The 25824-nt window shown below is 40.0% G+C and overlaps 1 protein-coding gene across 2 annotated transcripts in view; it reads left to right on the top strand.

Moving 5' to 3' along the window:
• GADL1 (GAD like acidic amino acid decarboxylase 1) overlaps positions 1-25824 on the top strand; it is a 618248-nt gene that overhangs the window by 243948 nt on the left and 348476 nt on the right. For both annotated transcript variants that reach the window (XM_085630569.1, XM_085630571.1), the window contains exons 7-9: positions 8835-8914; positions 9041-9095; positions 19668-19784. In XM_085630569.1, the coding sequence (XP_085486695.1) occupies positions 8835-8914; positions 9041-9095; positions 19668-19784 (252 nt within the window). The remainder of the gene's footprint in view (positions 1-8834; positions 8915-9040; positions 9096-19667; positions 19785-25824) is intronic.

Here is a 25824-nt window from a genome sequence, read left to right as displayed (position 1 = left end):
GTGGGGGTACGGGTCGTACTTACACTGTTGGGGTGGGGGTACGCTCCATACGTACGCGGGTGAGGGTACGGGTCGTACGTACACTGTTGGGGTGGGGGGTACGCTCCATGCATACGGGGGTGGGGGTACGGTCCGTACATATCCGTACCCATGCTATGGAATGCTTGTGCGGGCCGTACCCAGGCCTTTGCCACGTGGGTACGAGCCGTCCCGCCATTGTTGGGGTGACGTGGGTGTGGGCGTGGTACGACTCGTACCCACGCTCTTCAGGCGTGGGTACGGGACGTACCTGTCTGTTGTGTTGCCGGTTCGCGTCGTGACGGACTTCCGTTGTGGCGGTCGCTGGCTTAGCTGGACACGCCCCCACCCCCTCGTAGTGACCAGGGCCTGGGAGTCAGGTATGTCCAGGGCATGTGTGCTGTGTGACTTTGGTGGGGGGTTTGTGGCCTGCCCTGGTCCTGCCACCCCCACCCCACCCCACTTTCCCCCCTCCCTTAGTTGTTCTGACCTTCTGCGGCGTCTGCGTCGGAACCTGTACAGGAGGTCGACTGCTATGAGGGCCGGGATGACACGTAGGTTCGGGTCCATGTCTGTCCGTCGCGTACTGGTCCTCCTTGTTCGCGTCGTCCTGTCTGTCCGTCGCGTACTGGTCCTCCTTGTTCGCGTCGTCCTGTGTGTCCGTCGCGTACTGGTACTCCTTGTTCGCGTCATCCTGTGTGTCCGTCGCGTACTGGTCCTCCTTGTTTGCGTCGTCCTGTCTGTCCGTCGCGTACTGGTAGTCCTTGTTCGCGTCGTCCTGATTTCCCGGCAGTTTTTGGCAGCCGGAAAATAATCACCGTGCGGGATGACGTCGGTGCGAATCGTAATTCCTGGTTCGTGAATGGCAGGCTGCGAGCGTCCCGACGTCAGGTCGGCGCTTTCCCGGATCGCATTTGTAGGTTTATTTTGTTCGGTCGGGGTTTTTTACGATTCGTACGGAAATGGTGTTCCCGTGCGAATCGTAATTCCATGTTTGTATATTTTTACGACCGGGTACGCGTCGGACGGAGAATATGCTCCGTCCGACGGTTCGTACCCGGTTTTTACCGGATCGTAATTGGCACCTATGTGTGCTACACCCCACCCTACTCAGAATAAAGACCACAGCGTAGTAAGTACTAACCATGGTACCACCAGCTGTTATTCATAGCATATCCTCTGGAAAATGTCCCTATTTAGTCTGACTGACATACGCAAATCAAAAATGAGTAAAGGAAACAAACGAGTATAACCAAGAAATTCTAAAAAAAGAGGGATGCTCAAGGATGGAGGAAATGCCATTATAAACTCCACAAACAGGACAAAGTTCAAATACTACATATAACTCCCAAACAAATCTTCTTCTACTTTATTCACAGGTTTTTTGTCATGTTCTTGGTACCATTTTCCATTCATCACAACTGCAGTCAACACGTGTTTCGGTGTTAGTCAGATATCCCATTGACTTCCACAGGACTTTTACCAATAGCAATATCCAGATCAGAAGTCTAATGATGAGTATAAGATGTCCAATATCCTCATACACAGTCATAAGTTAAATTCACCAACAACATATGAACCGATGAGCAACAGGAGAGTTCTCCGCATTCCTTCACCCTCACGCGTGTCCGTCTATGGCATTTATTTATTTTATTTATTTATTTAAACTTTTTGAGCGCACAGCTACCCGCAGTGGGTTTCCCGGCGCTAAGAGACAGACAAGAGAAGAGAAAGTGTCAGGCTGATTTTACTGAACCACAATTTACTGCTGGAAGAGCCAAGTTTTAAGTCCCTTGCGGAAACAAAGAAGATTGGTTTCTGTTTTTAGGGACACAGGAAGAGCATTCCAAAATCTGGGACCTATATAGGCAAAGGAACGGCCCCCCATTTTTACTAGTCTATATCTGGGAACAGAAAAGTCCCCATGTAGTGATGATCTCAGAGTACGGTTGGGTTTATAGGCCTGAACAAGGTCTTGAAGATATTTTGGGGCTGAGGCATGTTTGATTTTAAAGATGTAACACAGGGCTTTGAATTTAATTCTGTTAGAGATTTTAAGCCAGTGAAGGTCTCGAAATGCAGTGGAAGCGGAAGTTCTCCTGGGAACATTACAGAGCAGGCGGGCAGCGGCGTTTTGCACAACCTGAAGTTTTTTAATAGTTGTTAGGTCGGCTCCAAGGTATAGGACGTTGCCGTAGTCCAGGCGGGAAACGACCAACGCCTGGACTACCGTTCTTTGAGTGGGAGGGGGCAACATCCACAGTATCTTCTGAAGCCATCTCAAGGTGGCAAAACAGAGAGAGGCTACTTTTACAGCCTGCTGTCTCATTGTGAGTTTCTCATCAATGATGAATCCAAGATTACGAACTGCAGTTACAGGTTGCGGACTTGGTCCCATATCATCTGGCCAATGGTGGGGGCCCCAGAGATCCTTGTTTTTACCTAGTATCACTACTTCGGTTTTGTCACCGTTGAGCTTCAGAAAGTTTCTCTTCATCCATTTAGAGACATGGATCAAACCTTCTTTCAGAGCAGAGATGTTATTAGACTCTTTGTTGGAGAGAGAAAAAATGATCTGAGAGTCATCGGCGTAGGAAAATAATGTGAGGCCAGCTTCCTCCACAATAGTGGCTAAAGGTCTTGAAAAGTAAGGGGCTGAGTATCGACCCCTGGGGAACACCATACGCCGAAGGATAGGTTGTAGAAGAGGCAGAAGCAGAAAATACCTGAAAAGTGCGATCTTTTAAAAAGGAAGCTATCCAGGCTAGCGCCATACCCTCTACTCCCAGGGACCGGAGAGTCGCGAGGAGGATGGAATGAGACACAGTGTCGAACGCCGCACTGAGATCGAGAAGGATCAGGGCTGATGTTTCTCCGCGATCGACACTGTGACGCAGACTCTCGGTGACTCCTAGGAGGGTGGTTTCAGTTGAGTGATGCGCTCTAAAGCCGGATTGGGACGGGTGTAAACAGCCCGAGCTCTCCACGAAAAGTGACAATTGTGTATTTATATGCCTTTCTAAGATTTTTGATAGAGTGGGAAGCAATGAGATTGGTCTGAAATTAGATAAATTGGTAATATCCGCTCCAGCCTTTTTTAGTAGCGGAATTATCATTGCATGCTTCCACTCCTGAGGGACATATGATTCAAGAAGTGAAGAGTTAAGAAGTTGAATTAGCACTTGACGTGGGCTGAGATCAAGTCATTTTAAAATTTTAGCGGGTACCGGGTCCAGCGGGGAGCCAGATTTAATGCTGTTTAAACAGTGGGAAAAAGAGACATCGTCGAAAGGAAGCCAGTTTGCAAGTTTCATCCTTAAAAGGGGTGATGAGTCTGGAGTGGGAGTGGGGTCAGTGGGGTCAGACAGAGAGGTATCATAGGGTGTAGGGGTACTTAGTGAGTCGTAGATACGTTCTACTTTAGATATAAAAAAGTTCGCCACAGAATTGCATTGAGCCTCTTCCAGTACGGGAGATGCTGGTATCGTGTCAGCTCCGGTTAGTCTCTTCACGACCGAAAAAAGAGTACGGGGACAGTTTTTAGCATTGATTATTGTCTTTGAGACATAAGCAGCTCTGGCTATTTTACAATGATGGTGGTAGTCTCTGAGGGCTTCCTTGTAGGCTGTTTTACGGGAAGCAGAGTAGGAACGTCTCCATTTCCTCTCAAGGATCTTACAGTTAGTTTTCATGCGCTTAAGATCTTCAGAATACCAAGGCGCAGGAGGTCTGTGAGATGAGGAGTTTTTTCGTGTTAGAGGAAGAAGTTCTTCAATGGCAGAGTGCAGCCATTTAGATACTTCAGAGTTTAATTCAGATGTAGATGTGTGGATTTTAGGGAGAGTGTTAGATAAGCGTGTGTTGAGGTCGACAATATTGAGTTTGTGCCAGCGACGTATAAACACATCCTTACTATTCCTTTTTTTATTTTGAATTCCAGTCTGAGATAGAACAAAGTGGACGGCATAATGGTCCGACCATTCCAGTGCATTGTGCACAAAACTTCGAACCTTTGACTAATCTGGAGTGTTCGGGGATTAAATGTAATAAGGAGCATAACAGTGGCTCAAATTAATTTCTGGGGTTGCATGTTGTGCATGGCCAGACAGGCAATTTGGAAGTTCTGGTATTTCTGAGAGGGCTGCAAGCTAGAAGGCTGCTTTTAGGGCTGGAAGAGCTGCCACAATACAGCCCTGAAAGCACTCAGCCAATATACAGAGAACATTGTGGTTTACTTTACATCATGGTAATCAGTTATTTCTAACAATTTCCTGTATTAGTGAGAACAATCCACTGCCATCTAACTGAATGAAACGGTTCAGTCTCACTCCTATTGTGTAGCTTGGGACTGGTGTTTTGTCTGGTCGTGTTGTTTCCCATTCCGGCCCTGTTGTTGCTTTGAGCTCTGCTCTTCCCCTTTTCTTGTATCCATCACAAGTGTATTGCTTTCTCTGCAAGCACCACACACATCAGACCGTACAGGAACTTGAATTTCCACATTAACAGTGGTGGGGGAATGTAACAACCCACACACAAAGAAATAGCATTTGAAAGCAATCCCTCCAGATCAAATCCTTTGTGAATCAACTCGCTGCATGACAGGCATTGAATCTCACCGTGCACTGAGCACTCAGACTTTTAATGGACCTTGTTCAGAAGTTCCCTTTGCCTCCAGGAAGCTATTAGGAACCATAACAATGCCCCATTATCAACATTTCTGCCAGTTTGTTCTCTAAACCCATACACAGGCTTTTCCCTCCGTTACTTGAACACACTTACAATTTAAAACTAGGTGTATGTCTACAATGAAGGAGCCTTTACCGTGTCCATTTGTCATTATTGTCAAAAAGTAGAGCAGTCTCTGCGACTTGCCTTTTTAATGCAGTGGCGCAGACCCTACCTATTCTCTTCACCCTTTCCGTTCACTAGGGATTTGGGATGGGTCATTAACATCACAGTCGATAAGTTCTGGATTTATATTTCCATAGGTGTAGTTTGAAAGAGCATATTTGAAAGACTGTATATGATATAGTAATGAGTGCATTAATGTAGTACCCCAGTAGATGGTTGAGTATCATGAGCTGGTGGACCTTCTTCTAACCCATCAATTCTGTTGTCATCTGACACCATCCGTGGCACTACATCTCCTTCTAAAATACGTATAACTCTGCATTCTTGAATAATATATTTTAAAGAGCCAGGCATATCTCTGAAATGTGTTTGTTTATTCTGTTCTCACTTTCTATACACATTTAGGTTCAATGTAGAACATTGGTCTTAGACCCGCTTAAGCAAACTGACAATCCTTTATCAAAAACAATATAGTGCTGGAACAGTTTTCAGAGTGAGGTGCTGCCATCAATGTTACATCACTAAAATCATAGGGATTGTGAAACACCCAAGCATCACACAAGAACAAAATGAGCCACGTCTATATAATAGGAGAATAGTAAGGGTGTGGTATGTAGCCAGTGGTGAATTTGGAGCACATTGTTGCAAATAGATTAAAAAAAGCAGGTCATTGTAGCACACTGTCCTTTACATGCAGCACATTTTCCCTTGAAATGGTCACTAAATTGGCACAGATATTCGGTTATAGTGATAAAACTATACAGCACATGAACAATAATGTCTGGAAATCAGGTTTCAGCTCATATTTATAATTTCCACATCACCAATCAAAGTTATTGATTTGTTTTGATCCGATTAAAATCTTTGTCTCCATCTTACTTTAGAATTGCAAAAAGTTTGATTCATTTATTGTATCCAAACTGCTGATATATTTATAAATATATGTACAGCTTATGTATAGGTATTAAGTTTGACGTCCTACAGCCCTACCTTTCACACCAAGATGGTCACATAGTTCACTTTATAAACTCATTTCACTTTGTAGTCAGAGACAGAAAAGTAAACACCAATTTCCATTTTAAAAGAATAAGCAGCAATTTGTCAGAAGACTAGACTGACATTTGATCTCTGTCTTAGAACACTAAGCAAATGTGACAAGATAAAAACAAAAAATTTATCTTTATTGTTCATTCACTATCTGAACTCCAGCATGATTACTTTTGGGGTGCTCCAGCATCCCCCAACCCAATACACTCCTACTTCAGCTCCTATGGTGCCAGGCAGCAAGTGCTATTGTTGCAGTTCCCCATTCCCCTTTTCAGTCACAGGTAAGGCTGAGTGTTATCTGTTTACATCCGGGACTAAGGTTGGTGTTACTGGATGACTTGTAGCAAGAAGTGACATATGCATGAGTTGAGCATTTGAATTTTAGACTGAGTGGTATGCCAATCCTGCACAAATTCCATGTCCCCAAGAGCGTACTCCAAGAAAAACCAGCTACAGGCCAATATGGCCATATATGGGCTGATCTGAACAGCCAGTGTCATTAATTGAAGATGATTGCCTCACATTTACATCCCCTCATAAACTTCAATGCAGAGAACCCTAGAAGACATACTTTTCCATCAATTGCATGAGGATATTTAGAGTACAGATCTCATCACAAGGAGGTGCCCTTTTCAAAACCACAGTCAATTTGTGCAGAGCCTTAGCACAAAGGCCATGGACTGTATAAGTATGGTTACTACATCCTCCCTTAGACTGCTGAGCATCTAAACAGGAAATAGCCACATCAATCATACCAAGGTTCCTGATTGATTTTAGTGTCCACATATAGTGATCATGAAATATTGTAGTTTAAAACTGCTGGTTCCTGGGATGCTCTACAGAGTTTTTGAAACATTTCTTGGACATTACTTAATTGTCATGTTGTGATCTAGCTTTGATGATAGTGTAACTTTGCTTCCTCATTGCTAGTGCGTTATAATTGGTGTATCTTCTCCCACCTGGTGAGTCCATCATGGTCCCCTGATGACCTCCACCTGAAAGCCTTAGAAGCCTTGCCCCAAAGAGGGCAACTTTCTCAACCTTTCCAGTGAGCAGCAAGTCTTCTGTAGCAGGGTAGTGGGGCATTTATGCTCCTACTGATATAGCATTTGCCCTCTGTGCTAAGAATACCAATGCAGGGATTAATGGTATTTCATTGTATGGTGTGCATTGGGCAGGTGTTCTACTGCTGGACAAGTAAAAACTAAGTAGTAATTTTCTTTATGTTGCACCTCATACCATCTCTTGGCCACTGCTGTATGCTTGACACAATAAATAGTACCCTTACATGTTCGGGAGAAGAGGAGAAACAAGAGCGAAGAAATTGGGGGATTCGTAAATGCTAATGTGAGAGGCAAAAGCTAAGTTATTTTCAAAGGAAGATGGTATTGAGCCTTTTCTGGAAGTACATTGAATCAGGGAAATATTTTGTGCATGATATGGCCTTAAACAAACTAATTATTGTTACAGATCCTGTCTTCCTGTGGCTTAGGGTGCGAAGGGTGACACATAGGGGCTGGTTACCTGAATAAAGATTTGTGTCTTGTTAGTAGTAGTGCTGAGCATTTCAGCAAGTGGGTCCTTGTTTCCCAGACAGCGTGGTTTAATGTAGAGTGGATCTCTAGTCTGTTATTCTGATGAAGGGCAGGTAGTACAAAGCATTCATAAGTCGGTTAACTTTAAAGAATCAGGTGTGACTCTTATGGCTCCTGGGTACTATAACACCTAATGGAAAATCAACGCACCATAAGACATGAAAAATGGAAATGGACAAGTTGTGCCTTCTAATAAAAATTCCAAAAACAAAAATGTAAGTTCTTGCGCCAGTCCTTCTCTTTCAAGGCCTTTAGATTGTGGAAATGTTAGCCTCAAACCATATCATCTCTCCTTTAGAAAAATATAGAAGACATACCTTATCAAGTTACATCATCAAGAATAAATGCAGCTAGCTTCCTTTATGTCTGCCTCTGGGGGAACAACCTTTACAACGCAACTTTTACACCGCACTACCATTACAACGAAACTTTTACAACGCATGCGATGTTACAACGCATGCTTTTACAACGCAAGTCTTTACATCGACTTGCACTAGATGGCGTGCTAACATTAGAAATAGTGTAGTTTACTATCCAAACACCTTCCCTACTGCAACGTGGACTGGAGTTAGTAAATTACACATTTCTAATGTCAGCACGCCATCTAGTGTATGTCGATGTAAAGACTTGCGTTGTAAAAGCATGCGTTGTAACATCGCATGCGTTGTAAAACTTTCGTTGTAACAGCATGCGTTGTAAAAGCATGCGTTGTAACGTCATACATCCCTGCCTCTGTAATGGTGTATACCTCTAGAGTTACTGCACCTGGATCTGACACTCCTTTTTTCACATATGTTGTACCAATTGTTGCTGAGCATCCGTGCACTCATTTTGCTGAAATGTACCTCTGTTACAGTTATGTTCTTTTGGTATGGCTTACGTCCCTAGTTGAATGTAAAGTGCAGCACTACCCTCATGACAAGGTTTACACTTTCGAAATACCAAATAAATGGGAAAAATAAAATGAGTTTGATGTTGTGGTTCAGTAGATAATGGAAGCTGCATGGCTCTGGATGTGATAAAGCATGTTCGATTCTTGATTCTTGTTTTCACACCACTACGTTGAGCCTTACAGTGAACGAAAATCAAGGTGATTGCCCACCTGAGAGCCTATCTTGCCTTACGGAAGAGAAGACAAGCTATATCTGTTCTCGGTCTTAGTAGGAAACGCAGATGGAATAGTTAGTTGGTAGGGTTGAATGTTTCAGGAGAAAGTGTCTTTATAAACATGATTCTCTTGTGCCTTTCTTAGTTAACCTTTCCCATTCTAGAGTCACACCCCATTGTACATCTTGTTGACTTTGATTGTCATGTGTCTTTTAGTGTCATTACTCCATGAGGAAAGCTGCATCCTTCCTTGGGATCGGTACAGACAATGTTTACTTTGTGAAAGCTGATGACAGGTGAGAAGGCACAGTCTGACATTTCCCTTTATAATCAAATATCACTACTAGTCAGTTAGTTTTTTTAAATTAAATCCTAAATACATGTTTGTACATAACTGAAAGCAAAAAATCTGTGTCCTTTAGAGGTAAGATGATACCTGAGGAACTGGAGAAAGAGGTCCAGCGAGCCAAGCAAGAGGTGAGAGTGTAAACAAGAGAATGTGCCATCATTCAAACAAGCTAGTTTTCCCTTGCATAAAAACAAGAGAGAGTGTGTATGTGTGTAAACAAGAGAGGGAAATTGAGACAAGAATAGATTAGAGTTTGGGAACTCCATAAATTCACCTTCGTCATCTTTTGCAATGTTTTGGTCATGTTGGGATGAGAATCTCAGTATCTTCCTTTGGTATGCGGAAAAGACGCTCCATATTTGTAATACTAGAGTACTTCCTGGTTTTCCCTTACTCCTACCTTTTTAAGTTGAATACTTGCACTAATTTGACAGTGTCCTAAAGCCTTGTGAATCCCCAAAGTGGAGTACTCTGGTAGACTTTTTGTGAGGATAAAGGAGAGTAGGTGAGTTTATTTTGAAATGTTAGAAACAAATTCTATTCCTCAACTGCAAGATTACAACATATCTATGCTATGTAAATAAAAAGCTTATCACCCTAGACAGTGATCAAGTAGCAAGGATCTAATACTTACATGGATGTGAGGTCTTCTGGCAGTGTCTGTCTGAATCAATTTTCAGGTATGAATTTATTTAGAAAGTTTTATAAAGCGCGAACATGACCCTTGCGGGTATCAGAGCGCTGTACATACGTCGAAGGCATTCATAAACTTCATACAATAGAAGTCAGTAAAGTGAAGTCACACGGAGTAGACAGTCAAGATTAGGGACCTGGTAATGGGCCACATTAGAGCCATTTCTCCTAAAGTGTAAAATCTTTCTTGCGACACTTAGCAACACAAGTAAAAGTGCACTCGACGTCGAAGACATGAATAGAACGTTATACAATAGAAGTCCGTAGAGTGACAACACAAGGAGCACACAGTCAAGATCAGGGACCTGGTAGTGGGCCACACTAGATCTTTTTCTCCCAGGGTGTAAAATAAAACCTGTAACATCTAGCAAAACAGGCAAAAGTGAATTTGTCTCAACATAGTACATTAATTAACAACCTTGATGGATGAGGGCCCTTCGGGAAAGATAACAATTAACAACCAAACCTAAAAATAAATGGAGAACAATAAGTTGAGAGATATGTCTGTCAGCAAGGGGACATGTAAAAAGAACACGATGATGCTGTTAATGGGCACTCAGGTAAAGCGATTTGACCTGTTTCTTGAAATAGGCCGTGGAGGGATTGGCTCGCCACTCCGAAGGAAGAGCGTTCCAAATTCAGGGTGCCAGACCGGAGAAAGCACGTTTGTACGTACTTTTCTTCTTGAATTTTGGTGGTTTCAAGAGAAGTGTGGCCGTGCTTCTTAAGTTCCGATTGGAGCCAGAAAGAACAATCTTGTTTGCTAGATAAGCCGGAGTGTTGTAATGAAAGGCTTTATGCATGAGGCAAGCTATTTTGAAGCGAATCCTCGCTTCAATAGACAACCATTTCAGCTGCACAAGGTCAGGTGTACTATGATCATGTTTTTTGAATCCCGTGATGAGCCTGGCCGACGTGTTGAGAATGTTGTGCTAGTGAAGAAGAAGCTACACAATAGAAGCAAATCTATCATACTACTGGCCAGACAGAAAGATTGCAGGCCTCTTCACTAGACACATGACTTTAAAATGTCATAACATTTTGAGGCTTGTTATTCACCATGGAACATTTTCCGAAGCCAGAGACAGAAAATAAATAAACTGTTTTTGTTAAGTACCAACAGCTTGGCATCTTACTCCTCCCACAATGAGTGCCAGAAGTGTGTTCATGCATTGCAGATGCAAAGCTTTGGTAGCTTTAACATGCTGAGTTTAATGGTCAGTCTTTTAAAGTAAATATTTCAGTATCCCTAAACACTTGAAACAACAAATGTTTTGATACTCAAATCTATCATGATAAAGATACAATGTATATAAACTTTTGTTGTGGTTGTATGTGGCCATGAATGGATTCCTTTTCATACTGAGAGTTCTGTAATTGACATTGTTCAGCGAAAAAATAATAATGTCAAGCTGACAGTTGAACACAACAATGTGCCTTATGAGATTGATGAATGTCATGTTGTAGTGTTTTGCTGTATTTTGTTTATCTCTTCAATTCTCTTGAAATTGTAAGACATCTGTTATTATTGTGCCTCTGTCTGTCCCAGTACCTTTTCTCATTCTCCTGACAGTGCAAATTATTTAGGGTTTGAGATCCTACTAGAAAATGGGTAATTGGAATTTGAATCCACTCTCTGAACATTTTTAATAGTTACGAAATTTAGAAAGCAGCACTAACAAACTGTTGCTAATCAAACAATGGAAGAATGAAGGAAAATATGATTGCTTCCGATTAACTCTTAATTCAGACAAAGCATCTTCCACACATATCTTTGACAAGTTTTCCTCTGTTTTGATAGTTTTAAAAATGCCCAAGTATGTAACAAAGTTTCACTCATTAATTCCAAATTCAATCTAGGACTTTAAATGTGATTAGGAAGCTTTTTTTGTGTTAACAAAGGCTTTATTTGAGAACCATACAATACATTGTGAAAAAGACCTCTTATAATATTTATTCAATAATAGGGAAAAAAGGAAATTTGTAAATCATACATTGCAATATAAACTATCTAATGAATGAAGCAAAAGTACTAAAAGCCACTTTTTAAAACAAGCTTGCATCTTTAAATATGGGGAAGAAACTGGAAAGAGGAGAGGATGAGGAATTACAAGGAATAAATATATAATATAAAAACATGCATATGATTAATAATATTTGAAAACATTAACACAATAATACTCTGAGGACCATTACGAACGATTATCAAATAGAATCCATATATCAATATATAATCAAAAAAAAATAAGGTATTTAATTTAGAATCAGAGAGTTCAATGTGGGTTTGAGTTCTCTGATAATAAACAAACAGTGTCTGGTAGCTGTTTAATACTACAATCTAAAAAGACGTATGAGGTATTCAAAACAAATCACTATTAACTTTATAACCATTAGACAACTTAGCTCTATCCAATTTATGATGAGAACAAATACTATACCACCAAGCTCTATGTGGAAAATTGGCTGAATATTTCCAATTAATAGTAATTTTTTGAAAAGCAACAGCAAGTAACAAGTCCAATAGTTTTTTTTTTTTAATACAGGAGCATCATTGATATCAATTAAACTAACAAGAAAAAGGTAGATAATCTTAAAAGGATAATGACTGTGAAAAATGTCATTGATGTGCTGCCAGACCTTGTGCCAAAAGGAAAGAGTATGTGGGCACCAGACCAACATTTCCATTAAATCACTGTTAGGTTTATTACAGGACCAACAATTAGCATTTGGCCTCTGGGAAGGAGTAATGTACAACCTATTATAAACAAAATAATTGTGCTTGTGTTGTGTTTGCTACTCTAAATGTTTTATAAATTTCCCCCCAAAACATATTCTAAAACATACTTGACCAAGTACAATCCAAATCTGCTCCCCAAAGTTTTTTTGTTTTAGATTTGGAAATCTGCGAGTTGAGAAGGGAAAGATATTTATAGATCTAAGAAGCTTTTGGAGCGGAAGTTAAAAGACCTAACAATTCCTGATCAGAAGAATATGAAGAATTCGTATCATCCAGGGAAAGAAAGACATCTAATACTATATTTATCCAAACAGTAAAGGGAGGCTGGTTGAAATTAAGACATTTAAAAGACCGCTGAAACTGTGGGAAAGAGATCGTGTACTATCCTGAAACAAATCAGCAACCCAAATTTTATTCTGACCCCTTCAAGACTTCCAGGACAAAGATATCTTGCTATGTTTGATCAACTTGTTATTCCACAAAGGGGAGTATGAAAAGGCACTTGAGAGATTTCACCAGGACAAGAACAATATTTTAATAAATGAAAAGTATGTTTAAAAATAGAGATGCCATCAGATGAAAGAGGAAAGTAAAAGAGATAACTTTCAGTGGAGTAAAAGGGAGGTGTAATGTAATGTAATGTAAATTGGTACTTATAGAGCGCACAGCTACTCAACAGAGTGTCCCGGCGCAGTGGCCATTCCATTCCAATCCATAATGGAGAGAAAAGGGAGACACAAATTTGAAGCCACCAAGCCACCTGTCATAAACAAATGGCCTGGTGATAATGATGAAAGTCCGGAAAGTTCACCCCACCCTACAATTTTGTTTTTTTTTAGTTTAAATAACAATATCCTAGATCTTTTATTCTGCTATAGATATTTGGAAATAATAGAGTCACTTTTTAAAAAAACAAATCAGGAAAATGTACCAGCTATAAATATTTGGAAATAATAGAGTCACTTTAAAAAAAAACAAATTAGGAAAATGTACCAGTATCATGGAAAGTATTGGTAATAATATAGCGGAGATTATAATTTTAATTCCTACAAAGGTAAAACAGTTGATTCCTAGAGGTTAGTAGAGATTCAATTTTACTCAAACCCTCTTTTAAGTTGGGACGCACTGTATTGGGGATAGCACTGGTAAACCAAATACCTAGGTTTTTAATCTTAGAGGAAGTCCATTGAAATCGAGAGGAGGTTAAAAAAAAATTAAAGCAATATTTAATAAGTAGAAGTACCTCTGATTTCTCAGGATTAATAGATGGAAGTACCTCTGATTTCTCAGGGTTGATTTTATATCTAGAAGCTGATGAAAAAGATTACATTTCCGTAAGAAGATCTGGTATAGTTCAATCCGGATCAAAAAATTAAAAACAGAATATCATCAGAATAGGCCGCAAATTTAAACTGCTTATCACCATATTGAAATGGGTAGTGTGGGATACGGAAAATAAAGGATTCTAGCGCTAAGATAAATATTAACGGCAATAAAGGACAACCCCAACACAATCCCTGCCATAGAACAAAATATTGGGATGCCTGTCCATTAACCAGGACCAACACTCTAGGAAAGGCTTACATTAAAGAAATCAATCTATGCTCAAAACCATGGTGCTGCATAGATTGAAGCAAGAACTCACAATTAATCCTATCAAATGATTTCTCATTGTCAACCATAATAGCTGCTAAAGAATATTTGACTGCAGAGGATTTGCTCAAAACACTGAAGAATAACGTGTGTTGTCGGAGGCTAATCTACCTTTCACAAACCCCGCCTGTTCCTTCCCAATCGATTGGGGTAAGAGGGGGTCTAAATGTAATGCTAATACTTTAGGGAAGATCTTAAAATCGAAATTAACAAGAGATATTCAGTGATAATTTCTTTGGGATGAAATGAACCAGTTTGCATACCAGAAGTAGAGAAATAATGAAAGACTTGTAGCAATTTAGGAAATAGTCGGCCAGAAAAGTGAAGGAAAAATGTACCAGTAAATCCATCGGGACCAGGTGTTTTGGACTTTTTATCTAGGAGAGAGAGTGTACTAAGGACCTTTCTAGGGCAGACATGTCCAGCTTGGTAGTTCCTATTTTTGGAATTTGTTTAAAGTAGAATGCAATATGTGGTTCCCGGGGTGAGGCCTCTGGCATATAAAAATCAGTGTAGAATTTTACAAATTCTCGTAAAATAGCTTCATCTTTAAACAGTGAAACACCTTCAGTATTAGAAACAGAGGCAATATGAGAATGCTGTTTCTTAATTTTGAAATTGGTCGCCAATACTTTCCCAAGTTTGTTATTACCCCATAGTAATGAGCACTACTCTTAGGTGATATGGAGGAAGCCTGCTTCGTGGAAATTTCATTGCAATGTGATTTGACTTTGATTAACTTTTGAAAGCTAGCTTCAGATATTGAAGAATTCAATTGGGCCTCTAACGTTTTAATGGAAGGCAATAACTCTTCATGCTCTTTATCTTGTATACGATTCTTCCGGAAAACAAAGTCAATGATAATGCTCCTTGCAACTCCCTTAAATGTGTCCCAGAAAAGTTGTGGGGACATGTCAGGGCTTGAATTAAGATAAAAAGAATTCAGACGCAAAGGAGAGAAAAGAAGAAGAAAATTGTGTCTTTCACTAAAGAATTGTTAAACCTCCATCTATTTGATTTAGAAGTAGCAGGAATCAAATCTGTATCTATAATCAATGGGACATGATATGAAAGCACAATGAGACCGATACTAGCAGTGACAAGGCATTGTGACAAGTAGTTGCTTAAAATATATAATCTAGCCTAGTGAGTGATCCATGAATGGGAGAGAAGAATGTATAGTCTCTAGAAGCAGAGTGGTATGGGAGACAGTAGAACAAAATTGTTTGTGCATTTTATGTGCTAATTAAAGAGTGACGGTCCAGAAATGAGTCAATAATCTGATTACAGTCTTGTCCCAATTTGAAGTACGAATCATCATACAGAAGATTTTTTTTTATAACAGACCAAAAGACATAATCCACTTGAGTAGGGTCATAAACATTAAACACTGTTATCAGAATTTTGTTACTAAGGAAACAAACAAAAATCAGTCTGTCCTACTTGTCAGTTTCTTGAGATAACACATTAAAATCTAGTTTTTTATCGCATAAGATGACCACTCCATTTTTCTTAAGCAACGACAGGGACACCAAGATAGAGCCTACTCATTCCCATTTAGGTTCCAAAGCTTCACTGTATGTGAGGTGTGTTTCTTGTAATAAGGCATATCCAGATTGCATTTAGCCAGGTGAGATAGAACTCTCTGTCGCTTGATGGGATTCATAAAAATGTTGACGTTCCATGATAATACTCTAAATGATGTGAGAATATACAAACCTAGCCTCTGAAAACAGTCCTCAAAGAGCTTATAAGTGATTTATGGAAGAAAACAAGAAGAACCCAAGGAAGAAGCAAGGTATAGGGAGAAGAAAGGAACTAGGAGAGAAAAACATGAAACGATCAAAAAAGAAGAGGGGGAAAAGGACAAAACAAGAGAAATAAGATAGAAAAGATAGAGACAGAACATATCAAACAAGCTACGACTGAAATAACAAACTTGACTAAAAAGAGGTGGGGCTGGAGACTACACAGAATTAAAATGGCACATCTATGAAGCATCATACATCAACAATGGAGCATGGTAACAGAAATAGAGAAAACTGAGGAACAAAGACAAAAAGAAGGAGTAAACATACAAATATTATCAGGAAAAACATAGGTAAACTAAAACGTTCTAAAACAAATCTACTAATTCAGTACTATAATCATAGGAGAAAACTCCAAGTACTAAAGATATGTGTAATGAAAAGCCTCAACAATGGAAAGTCCTGCAGTATCCATTTGTCAGACGCATGTATTGGAGGAATTTTCTAAGTTTCTTGGGTCTTCATACGTTATAGTGTTATTTTGAAATGTCACTGTGAAGGAGCAAGGATGAAGTAAGCCATAGCATGCACTCAAAGAATCAAACGCTGGTCGAAGAATCAGGAAGCCTTTCCTTCTAGCAGCAGTGGCTATAGAAAAATCTTAAAATAATAGAGATCTTTTTCCCCGACAAGAGTAAATGTTTCTTAGATTTTGCAGCATTAAGTACTTTCGAGAGGTCAGTGAATTCCAGAAAAAAATAATAACTCCTCTAGATTCCGTAACAGCGGATGTAGCAGAAGAATGCACCACAAGTCTGTGCACTCTCTGAATATTCAGTATTGTAGGTGGTAATATATCTAAGAATTGTGGTAACCTCGAGGCAAAACATTAAATTGGATCCTGTCCCTCTAGGCCTTCTGACAGACCATAAATATCTAGGTTGATTCTTCAATTTCTGTTTTCCAAATCCTCCAATTGACGCTTCAAAAGAGCAATCTGCTTTTCAATTGAAAGAATTGTATTTGTTTTATCTTAGATGTCATTCACATGCTGTTACACAGAAGACACCCTGGCCTCCATAACTGACCATTTATCATCAAGGTTTTAAATAGGTTTATTGGTTTCTTTGACAAAAGGTCTCAAAGCGCATATTTCTTTCAAGTAACATTTCCAGAGAGATGGGTGATGGTGATTTCTCTGGTGAGGGAGGATCATGCTTAAGTCTAATTTAATGTATTTGAATAAAAAGGAGAGGGTCATGGAATGGCAGAGTAAGATACTCATTTGAAACTTGTAAAGCCATTTAATTTTCCTATATTTACCCACACAAGATAGTAGCTACAAGTATCAGTCAAGTAGATCAAATAAATGAAGAAAGATGAATACTTCAAGGGTGCCATTCCTGTTATTCATGCAACAAAATTCTTAAGGAAATAAATATATTCCTTTCTGGTAGAATGTGCTGCAAGGTAAATACATCAGTGCACAACATGTGTTGTGAGAAAGCCGTTAAACATGGCTACCGCTCTTCTCACAGAGCTTCGAAGCGGGTGGCAAAATGGGAAAAGCATGCACATGGTCTGTAAATTCTTCAGATAAGAGCGCCCTTCTCACCTCCTACATTAAGGAGTCCACAGTCTTTTCTTTGCCAGAAGAAAGGCTCCTCGCTGACTTCAGTGAAGAAATGGGCCCTCTGACGCAACGCCAAGCTTCCACCATTAGGCGGTCATCTTCCCCTGTGCCTAAACCACACCCCCATTAGGAGGCTTTTTAAACAGGATTGAGATTTTTCTAGGAGTTTAAAATGTTTAGTTAGACATTCTATACATAGCATTGGTAAATAAGTTCGGCATTGTGAAATGATAGATGGATTATTTTGCTAACTGGATAGAATTTTAAACTTGGTTAAGTGTTATATTAAAAATAGTTATGTAACACTCTGTAAAGTTTGGACATTTTTACTTAAGGTCCATTTTGAGGTGTATTTAAAAAAAGTTGGATTTATTTACTCCTGTACTATTAAACTTTCTTAAAAGTTTCAAACAAGTTTGAGTCATTTTTTAGAACTTTCAAATGTCCATTTGGGTATTCAAAAATTAAATTAGAAACCAGATTGCCAAGTCTTGAAAATTGCAATTGTTTTTTGATCATCTTAAAGGTTATTTTGACTTTTTTTAAAGATAGAAATATTTATATTTAAACACTTTTGAAAATGTATTTATAAATGTCTAAATTGAAATTTCTAACAATTTCTAACAATCTCTACATGTTGCATAAAACCTACAGAATCTGATAGTCTACTTTATCTTTCTTTTTAGAAACTCTTAAAAACACTTTCAAAACATCTTACTATCAATTATAATTCTTTTTTAAATCATATAAGAACATTTGGAATGTGTTATCCATTCTTCACATCAATTGCACCAATTCAAATCACTGACATTTCTCTGCTAAGTTTTCATCATGTTATTAGCTCATTTTACTTGCTGATGCATGATTGTTTTTTTTTTTTTTTTAAAAAAAGACCATTTTAGGAGAACACAATAAAATTATGTTATGTACAATTTTGGCAGTTGAATCAAAGTTTGATCTGAAAGTTTCATGTCAGAGCTAGAGCCAATCAATTAATTTTGTGTCTAGCAATATTCCAGGTTTCGTAACAATGAAAAAAACTTGCTATTATTACCCTATTTATAAAAGCTATAAAAAGGTTAGTTGATGGCAGAATTATAGAGTTCACAATCACCTTCAAGGTAGGTTTTGTGCAACACATTTAAACTGGTTCATCATTTATCTGAACTAAAGAACACAAAGCTTTTACCACAGACACAGCTGAAAAATGAAACAGCCACAACAATTTAATGAAAAATGTGTTGTTTCTGTGATATCTTATTAAAAAGGAAAGGTATTTTTAATCTACAATTGAGCATATGATGTTAGCATGTGATGGTGCTTTCTATTGCATCCTTCAATCGTGAAGCGCTGATTGTCATAAATGTGCCCATTGTGAGCAGAGGAGCTTGTATAAGTATATGCAACCATTTTACCTGCAGATTTTATATAAGTATAGCATAATTGTCTCATTCCTCCCTGTGACAGAGTCAAACATTGTTTTGCTCACAAGCATAGCCTCTGTTTAACCTACTATTCCCAAGCCACACTCCTAATCACACTCTGAATTCCAGAAATACTCACTTAAGTACTCAGACGCCTGATCATAGACATACACGCACACACATTCAGTATCACATCCCCCACATTCCTCGTGGGTAGTGATCAAGCTGCCCTCTAGCAACAACACTCCAATCGAATGTATTGACTGTGGGACGGTTCTTTTGATTAACTGATGAAACGAGCACAATCCTAATCGTAAAAAACATGGCTAGCGATATTGTGGTGTGTTGGTGCCACATAAGAAACTAGTCACTCCTACAATCAAGTCTGTTTCCTGTACCACTAGAAAAGTGGTTATCTGTGGCATTGACTTTCGATTTGCTTTATTTATTTATTTAGTTGCAGCTTTAAATGGAGAACACCACACACCTAAACAATCTGCACATCATAAAGATGCAAGACCCTTTATCAATTAGGCCTCGTAACCGGGAATAAACCATCACACACATGAACTCATGCACCTGAAAAGCATTGTCAGTCTTAATCCAAGGAACCTCCTTTATTAATGCGGGCCTGATATTTATAAGTCTACCTTTTTAAAGACAAGACCGTCTAACCTCTCTGAGGCCAGGGCCAGTCCGTTGTATATTGTATCCTTTCTATTCAAGGTTCTTCTGTGCTATTTTATTATTCTATTGTGTATAGGTATGAGTGGCCACTGCAAGTGACTTCTCTGTTTCTGATCATTCCACAGGGGGCAACACCATTCCTAGTCAGTGCCACAGCAGGAACCACGGTCCTGGGCGCCTTTGATCCTCTGGATAAAATAGCAGATGTCTGTGAAAAGTATGGACTTTGGCTGCATGTCGATGTAAGTGGTTTTGTTATTAAGACAGATTGTGTGCCTCTGAAGCGTATCATCTGTGGCAACTCTGCTCCGTCCTCAACCTCTTTACCCTTCCGGTTCAACTAACCTGTCACCTCGATCATCCTCGGCACACAAATTGCACATCTGTCGGTCACTTGACAAGGAAGAGACAGTGATTCATTCTTGCTGTGCTTCCCTTTGAACATTAAAGAGCAGCAGCAGCTAGAAGTAGATTCCAAAAGGCACATGGATTTGTGGCACTTCTCTCAGCTGTATTTCAACAGAGGGCTGAGTAGGCTGAATGTAAATCAGTGGTGCAGAAGCAGGGAGGGAATGTGGTGAGACTAGGTAATGAAGGTCCAGACCTGCCATGTAGTTTAAGTAAGAGAAGTTGTTTTTGGATGAAGACAGGATCTATTTACCATGCGCAGTAACAAGGGCATAGTGAAGTAAGGGTACTACAAGACAGAGTAAATGATTCTGTTATGCGCCCGAGTTAGGCCCTTGTAACACAGCTGCATATTTTCTTACATTGTCCTCTTTTTGCACAATAACAGTACTGCTGTGACCTTTTGCCTATATTCATGTGCGTGACAATGTTGGATTAGTTTCTCTGGAACTACTTTTGTTTACACATCTGGCTTCGCATAACTTTATCACGATGCCACGAACACCAAGTACAAGACATGTACACACAATGTACAAATGTCATTCTATCTTCATCCACAGGGCTATGTACATATCCATAACATTGCTAATATATATGTGCATCGCAAGGATGCTTTTTATTGTAAATAATAAGCATCTCTAAGGATTGGCAGAGGAGGCACTTCAGCTGACACCGAGGGTCCCTGCATGCTGAGACTTCACCACGCAGCGGTCTGACATCTCAGTGAGGGTTGTCCAATTCTGTGACAAAGACGGGGTCCTACATTCTCCAGGGGTGTAACGGAAGCCCCCGCAGCCCCTGCGGGGCGGGGGCCCCTGCAACTCAGAGGTCAGAGGGAGGGCCCCTACAGATCCAGCAGCCCAGCTGCCGAGAATCTATTTCATTTAAAACAATGCAACCATAAAAAAGCTACAGAGGCCGGTCAGAGGCCTGTCATTTGTGGCAGAGGTGAACAAAGAAAAAAAAAACACTGAAGAGTGCCTTTTATTCAAAATTGAGGGGCTCTTGGAGGGTTACAACATGTTTCACTCTTCTGCTGCACTTCCAATTTACACTAGCAGGGCCTCAGAGATGAGCACTAAAAAGGAAACTGTAAAGTAGTGCAGACCGTCTTTAAGGCAAGTCAGACGACAGGGGAGACAAAAGCAGCCTGCAGAGATCTTTGAGTGGCCCAAATTTTTCAAGGCACAATAATAACAATAGGCCAGCTCTGGTGAATAATGTGCTGGCTGTAGAGAACTGTTTATTGTCTAGTCATGGTTTTGACTTAGAAGTAGTAGAAAAGGTTAATGAGCTTCCTGCAAATGTGTAACCAGCAGATCACAGATTAACATTTTATGGTAGTAGCTCAGTAGGCTACTACTTTTCTCACAGAGAATGTTTTGGTACTTGCAGTTCGTAAGTCTCATAATATAGCACAGTGAGCTATGTACCATTATTAAAGACCTGCATGCAAACTGCAAGGAATACGCTTAGAACCTTATTTATTTCCTCAAACTTTTGTTATTGTAAGGTTGTAAAAAAGGTTCATTTTAGTAGTAAAAAATTTCTCATTGATATATACAACCCCAACCACTGTTAAATTTTTTATTCTGAGTTTGTGTTTCTCCAGAGAAATCACTCTAAACGTATAGGGCCACATGTACTAATTTCAAACAGCGATTACCTTATTGCGATTCTCTACGTATTGCAATTAGGTAATCGCTATTTCACATGTATGTGATTTCTTTTAGATAAAGCAAACATTTTTTTTAAATGCAACCCGTTTTCCTTAAAGGACGTCCTAAACACGCCCCTTCCTAATACTGAATCGGTCTGTATTCGCAATTCCAAATCATGATTCGGTAACATGTGACCGAATCGCAAATTGGAATTCATACATACCAAAAAGCATTTTACTGGTCTCAAACGGCCCAATTCCGCGAATCAGCCGTTTGCGACCAGTAAAATGCATGATGCATGTGGCCCATAATGCCGATCAGTATGGATGACATGATTCCTACACCTTGCAGCTCACATTGTCTTATGTAACATTTCCTTACATTGATTTACACATTTGTATGAATTCTTGTCCCTGTGTACTATGTGTGTATGAAAAGCATGCCTAAGACAATAAATTGGGGTTATGGGGAGATGAGGTGCACCGATGGAGGGAGGTAGCGAGGGAATCCATGGAGAAGGAGGTCATGGGCAGTGGGGCACAGTGCCAACAAAGACAGCCATACTGGGTGTCCCTAATGCAAAACCCAGCCCTCGGTGTTTGTTTGATCTACTCTGGATGTAGAAAGTAAGACACAGTGTCAATCACCCATTCACATTTCATTTTCAATGAAGCAGAATCCCCTGACTTACCTCTTTACTTAAATCACTATGAACTCTCGAAACTACAATTTTGTATTGTTCATTTAAATGGCATAAACGGACGAAAATAATATACAGATACCAAAAAACACATAGTAAAATGGAATTCAGGCATGCCCCATAAGTTGAATTGGAACCATTGATAAAATAAAAAGAAACAATCTTTAAAAAGCATATTTGATCCTGCAGGTAATTCTAAAACCTATATATAATAACTCTGAAAGCTAAACGATTTAAAAAAAAAAATGCTTCTGAAATGCATAATTCACATGCACCTAATGGCACACTGAGGTTGTATATTCCATCACATTTTACAATTCATGCCGTCATATTTGACAAAGTGGTGGGTACATTTTCACATACACCCACACTCTCCTGCCATCATATGAGAAACCTCAGCTGGTTCTAGCTTTTTATCCAAGATCACTGTACATTCTGGTACTTGAAGTTTTGTGTTTTAGCTTTTAAACATGGGATCAGAAATCCTTGTTTGAACCGTGGATTAAATGCCAGGAATGACTGATGGTGTCACATGTGACATGTCGCCAGTTGGCACCTGTGCACACCCATCCCTTCATACTTCATCACATGTTTTGTCATATAGGCTTGCTCTGCTGCTGTGATGTTCTACCTGTTTGGGCGAGAGATGCTTGCACAGCTGCTGCCACTACAGCTCCTCTCTAAAGAGTGTGGCTGTCATTGCTTCGAGTTTCCCATGGTGTATCGCTCTTGTGAGGGATGTTTGCAGTACTCATCTTTTCTGTGCTGTATCTGTTTCTTAAAGAGACCTCTACAGCTGCTGCTAACATTTTCATGTTTAGTGTGGGAGAAGCTTGCACATCTCCTGCCCATGATGTGATAGCGATTACCCCGGGTGTAGTGTGCGTAGCGGGGCTACGCAGAGGGCCACGGAGTTGAGAACAAAATCTGTGGAACTCCGCTCTGCTCTGCTCTGCTACGCCACCCGCCTCCGCCCCCCCTATTAATCATTAATTATAAATAACATAAAAGTAAATAAAAACAACTTACTTGGACTGCGGCGTCCCCGGGCTGCCCTCCTCCTCTTCCTCACCGTCTCTGCAAAAGCTGCGCATGCGCGCACGCCCAGCGAGGAAGAGGAGGAGGACAGCAAGGAGGAGGAGGAGGGCAGCCTGCAGACGCCGCAGTCAAGGTAAGTTGTTTTTATTTACTTTTATGTTATATATAATTAATGGTTAATGGGGGGGAGGCTGGGGCTGGCCAACTCCTCTCCACCACGGAGTGTGTGGAGATTTGCCTTCTCCATGTTCTCCGCGTAACGCAGAGGAGGCAAATCTCCACACTTTCCGCAGGCGGAACGGAGGCCTCCGCCTGGGCTTAATAGCGATTTGAATACTGATGTACATGCTGTACCTTTTCTGTGCGAGGAAAGTTTGCAGTGCTGTTACTCATGGTGTGCCTGTTCTTTGTATGCAGGAAGCTTGCACAGAAGTTGCCTCTGCTATGCCTATTTTGCATCAGGACAGCTTGCATTACAGCTATGTGTGCTATTTCTCTTTTGTGTGAAGAAAACTTGCACCGGTGTTGTTTATGCATAACCTGCATGAAGACATTTTCCTCTCTTTTCAAATGCTGCTATATGCTAAATACCTGCTGTGGGTGTGTGAATGAAGGTTGTACTGCTGCTACCTATGAACAGCTTCTTGTGAATGTGAGAAACTTGAACTGCTCCTGTTGATGCTGTACCTGTTGTTTGAGTGAGAAGTTTGCTCTATTGTGGCTTTGACTATTGCAAGTTTTCAAAATAATCCTATAAACTTAGTCATAGTGTCGTAAATAACCAAGTGAGGAGAGGTATGTGACAAAATTGAGAGTGGAGGAGTTAGGACTCAAGCATGGTGACATAGAAATGCTAAGAAAATAAGAGTTAAAATAAGGAAGAGAGAAGAAAGGGAATAGTGAAGTAAAAAGAACAATGAAGGGGAGGCAAAGGGAGAGATAACGATCGGGGAAATGAAAAGTGAGGGGTAGAAAAAAGACAAATAATGGAAAACACCTCTATGGAAGAGAATGAAAGGAATGGTGATAAATGAAAAAGAAAGCATGTGATAAAGGAAAAGCAAAAAGGATATAAGAAAGGGGGTAATAACTAAGAAATACAAAATGAGTAAGAAATCTGAAAGGAAAATTAAAGTAACAAAAATAAACATAAAGAAAGGAACTGACTGGAAAAGAACAAAAGTTGGAAAAAAGAAAGTAAGAGCAGAAAGAATAGGAAGAGTAAGACCAAAGGCTGAACAATGGCACAGAGCATGAGCAGGAGCCTGAGCCCTTGAGGGAAAGACTGTGCAAGAGTGGGTGATAAAACCAAAAGGGAGAGAAACATACATTGCAAAGTGATAAGGAATTTAGACTGGACATGCATGCATGTAACAGGATGAGTGAAGTTATGGAATGTGAAGGAAAGATGACACAAGTGTAAAATAAGGAATTAAAAAGGGTAAGGAGTAAGGGAAGCTGAAGTTTAGTGAGCTGAAACGAAAATTTGGAGTAATAAAAGTAAGACAGAAACAAGAAGCAAGTAGGTGCATTGGAATGAGAGAGGTATCTGTGAAGGAAACAAGTGTGATAGGAGTTTGGAAATAAGCAAGAGGGGTAAAGATGGAGGTAGTTTGGAAACTGGGGATGCAAAAGCAAGAAAATCAGAGACAGTGCTGAGAGTAGGATTGGGAGGTGATAGTGAGAGAATCAGAAGAATAAAGTGGATATTAAGAGATTAATTGAAGAGAGATAATTAGTCGTCAAAGGTAAAATTAAATGTTAGAGGGAGGGATGGTATAGATATTAGAGAATGTGATGTGTGCAAGTTGAAGGTAAATATGAGAAGGGAGAGGAAAATGAGCGTTAGGGTGGCAGTAAAACCGGGAGAAATAAAGGTGAGTGTGAGAAGTTAGAGGTATAGGTTAGAGAATGAGAAAATCAGAGTTGGTGGTAAGCAGCAAATTGTAAGAGATAGAGTGACGTAATGAGAGACTGAGGTGCAAAGAAACCCCGGAGAAATACACCAGAGGGAGAAATTGTGATAACAAGAAGTGGAAGTGTGAGGGATCATGACAGCAGCATGTGAATGAGGGACATATGCTTCTGTTTGAAGAGGAACCTCAAGGAAATTGATTAAACCGCAGGAAAAGTGGAATTAAGAGAACTGGGAGAGAGAATAAAACAGGAAGGGGGAAGGGAAACTGGGAGTGATAGAAATAAGAATGACAAAGGCAAATGGCAGCAGTGCTAGTGGGGGAGAGGCCAAAATATGCTCGAGAAGGGTAACAGTGCTGGAAGAATAAGAGATCGGGTGAACTGTCCAAAGTAGAGAAAGTGAAGAAAGAATGAGGGCTAAGGATGAGAAGCTGCCTGGGATAGATTGCTTGAAAAATGTGAGAGATTAAAATGACTGGTAACATGGTCCATTGGTGCATTGCAAATGGAATTTTCATTAGCACAAAGGCACCACTTTTGCTCACTACTAACTTTGAA

The sequence above is a fragment of the Triturus cristatus genome, chromosome 10 (assembly GCF_964204655.1).
Source record: "Triturus cristatus chromosome 10, aTriCri1.1, whole genome shotgun sequence".
NCBI classification, from domain to species: Eukaryota; Metazoa; Chordata; class Amphibia; order Caudata; family Salamandridae; genus Triturus; species Triturus cristatus.
This window is presented reverse-complemented; position numbering and strand designations above follow the sequence as displayed.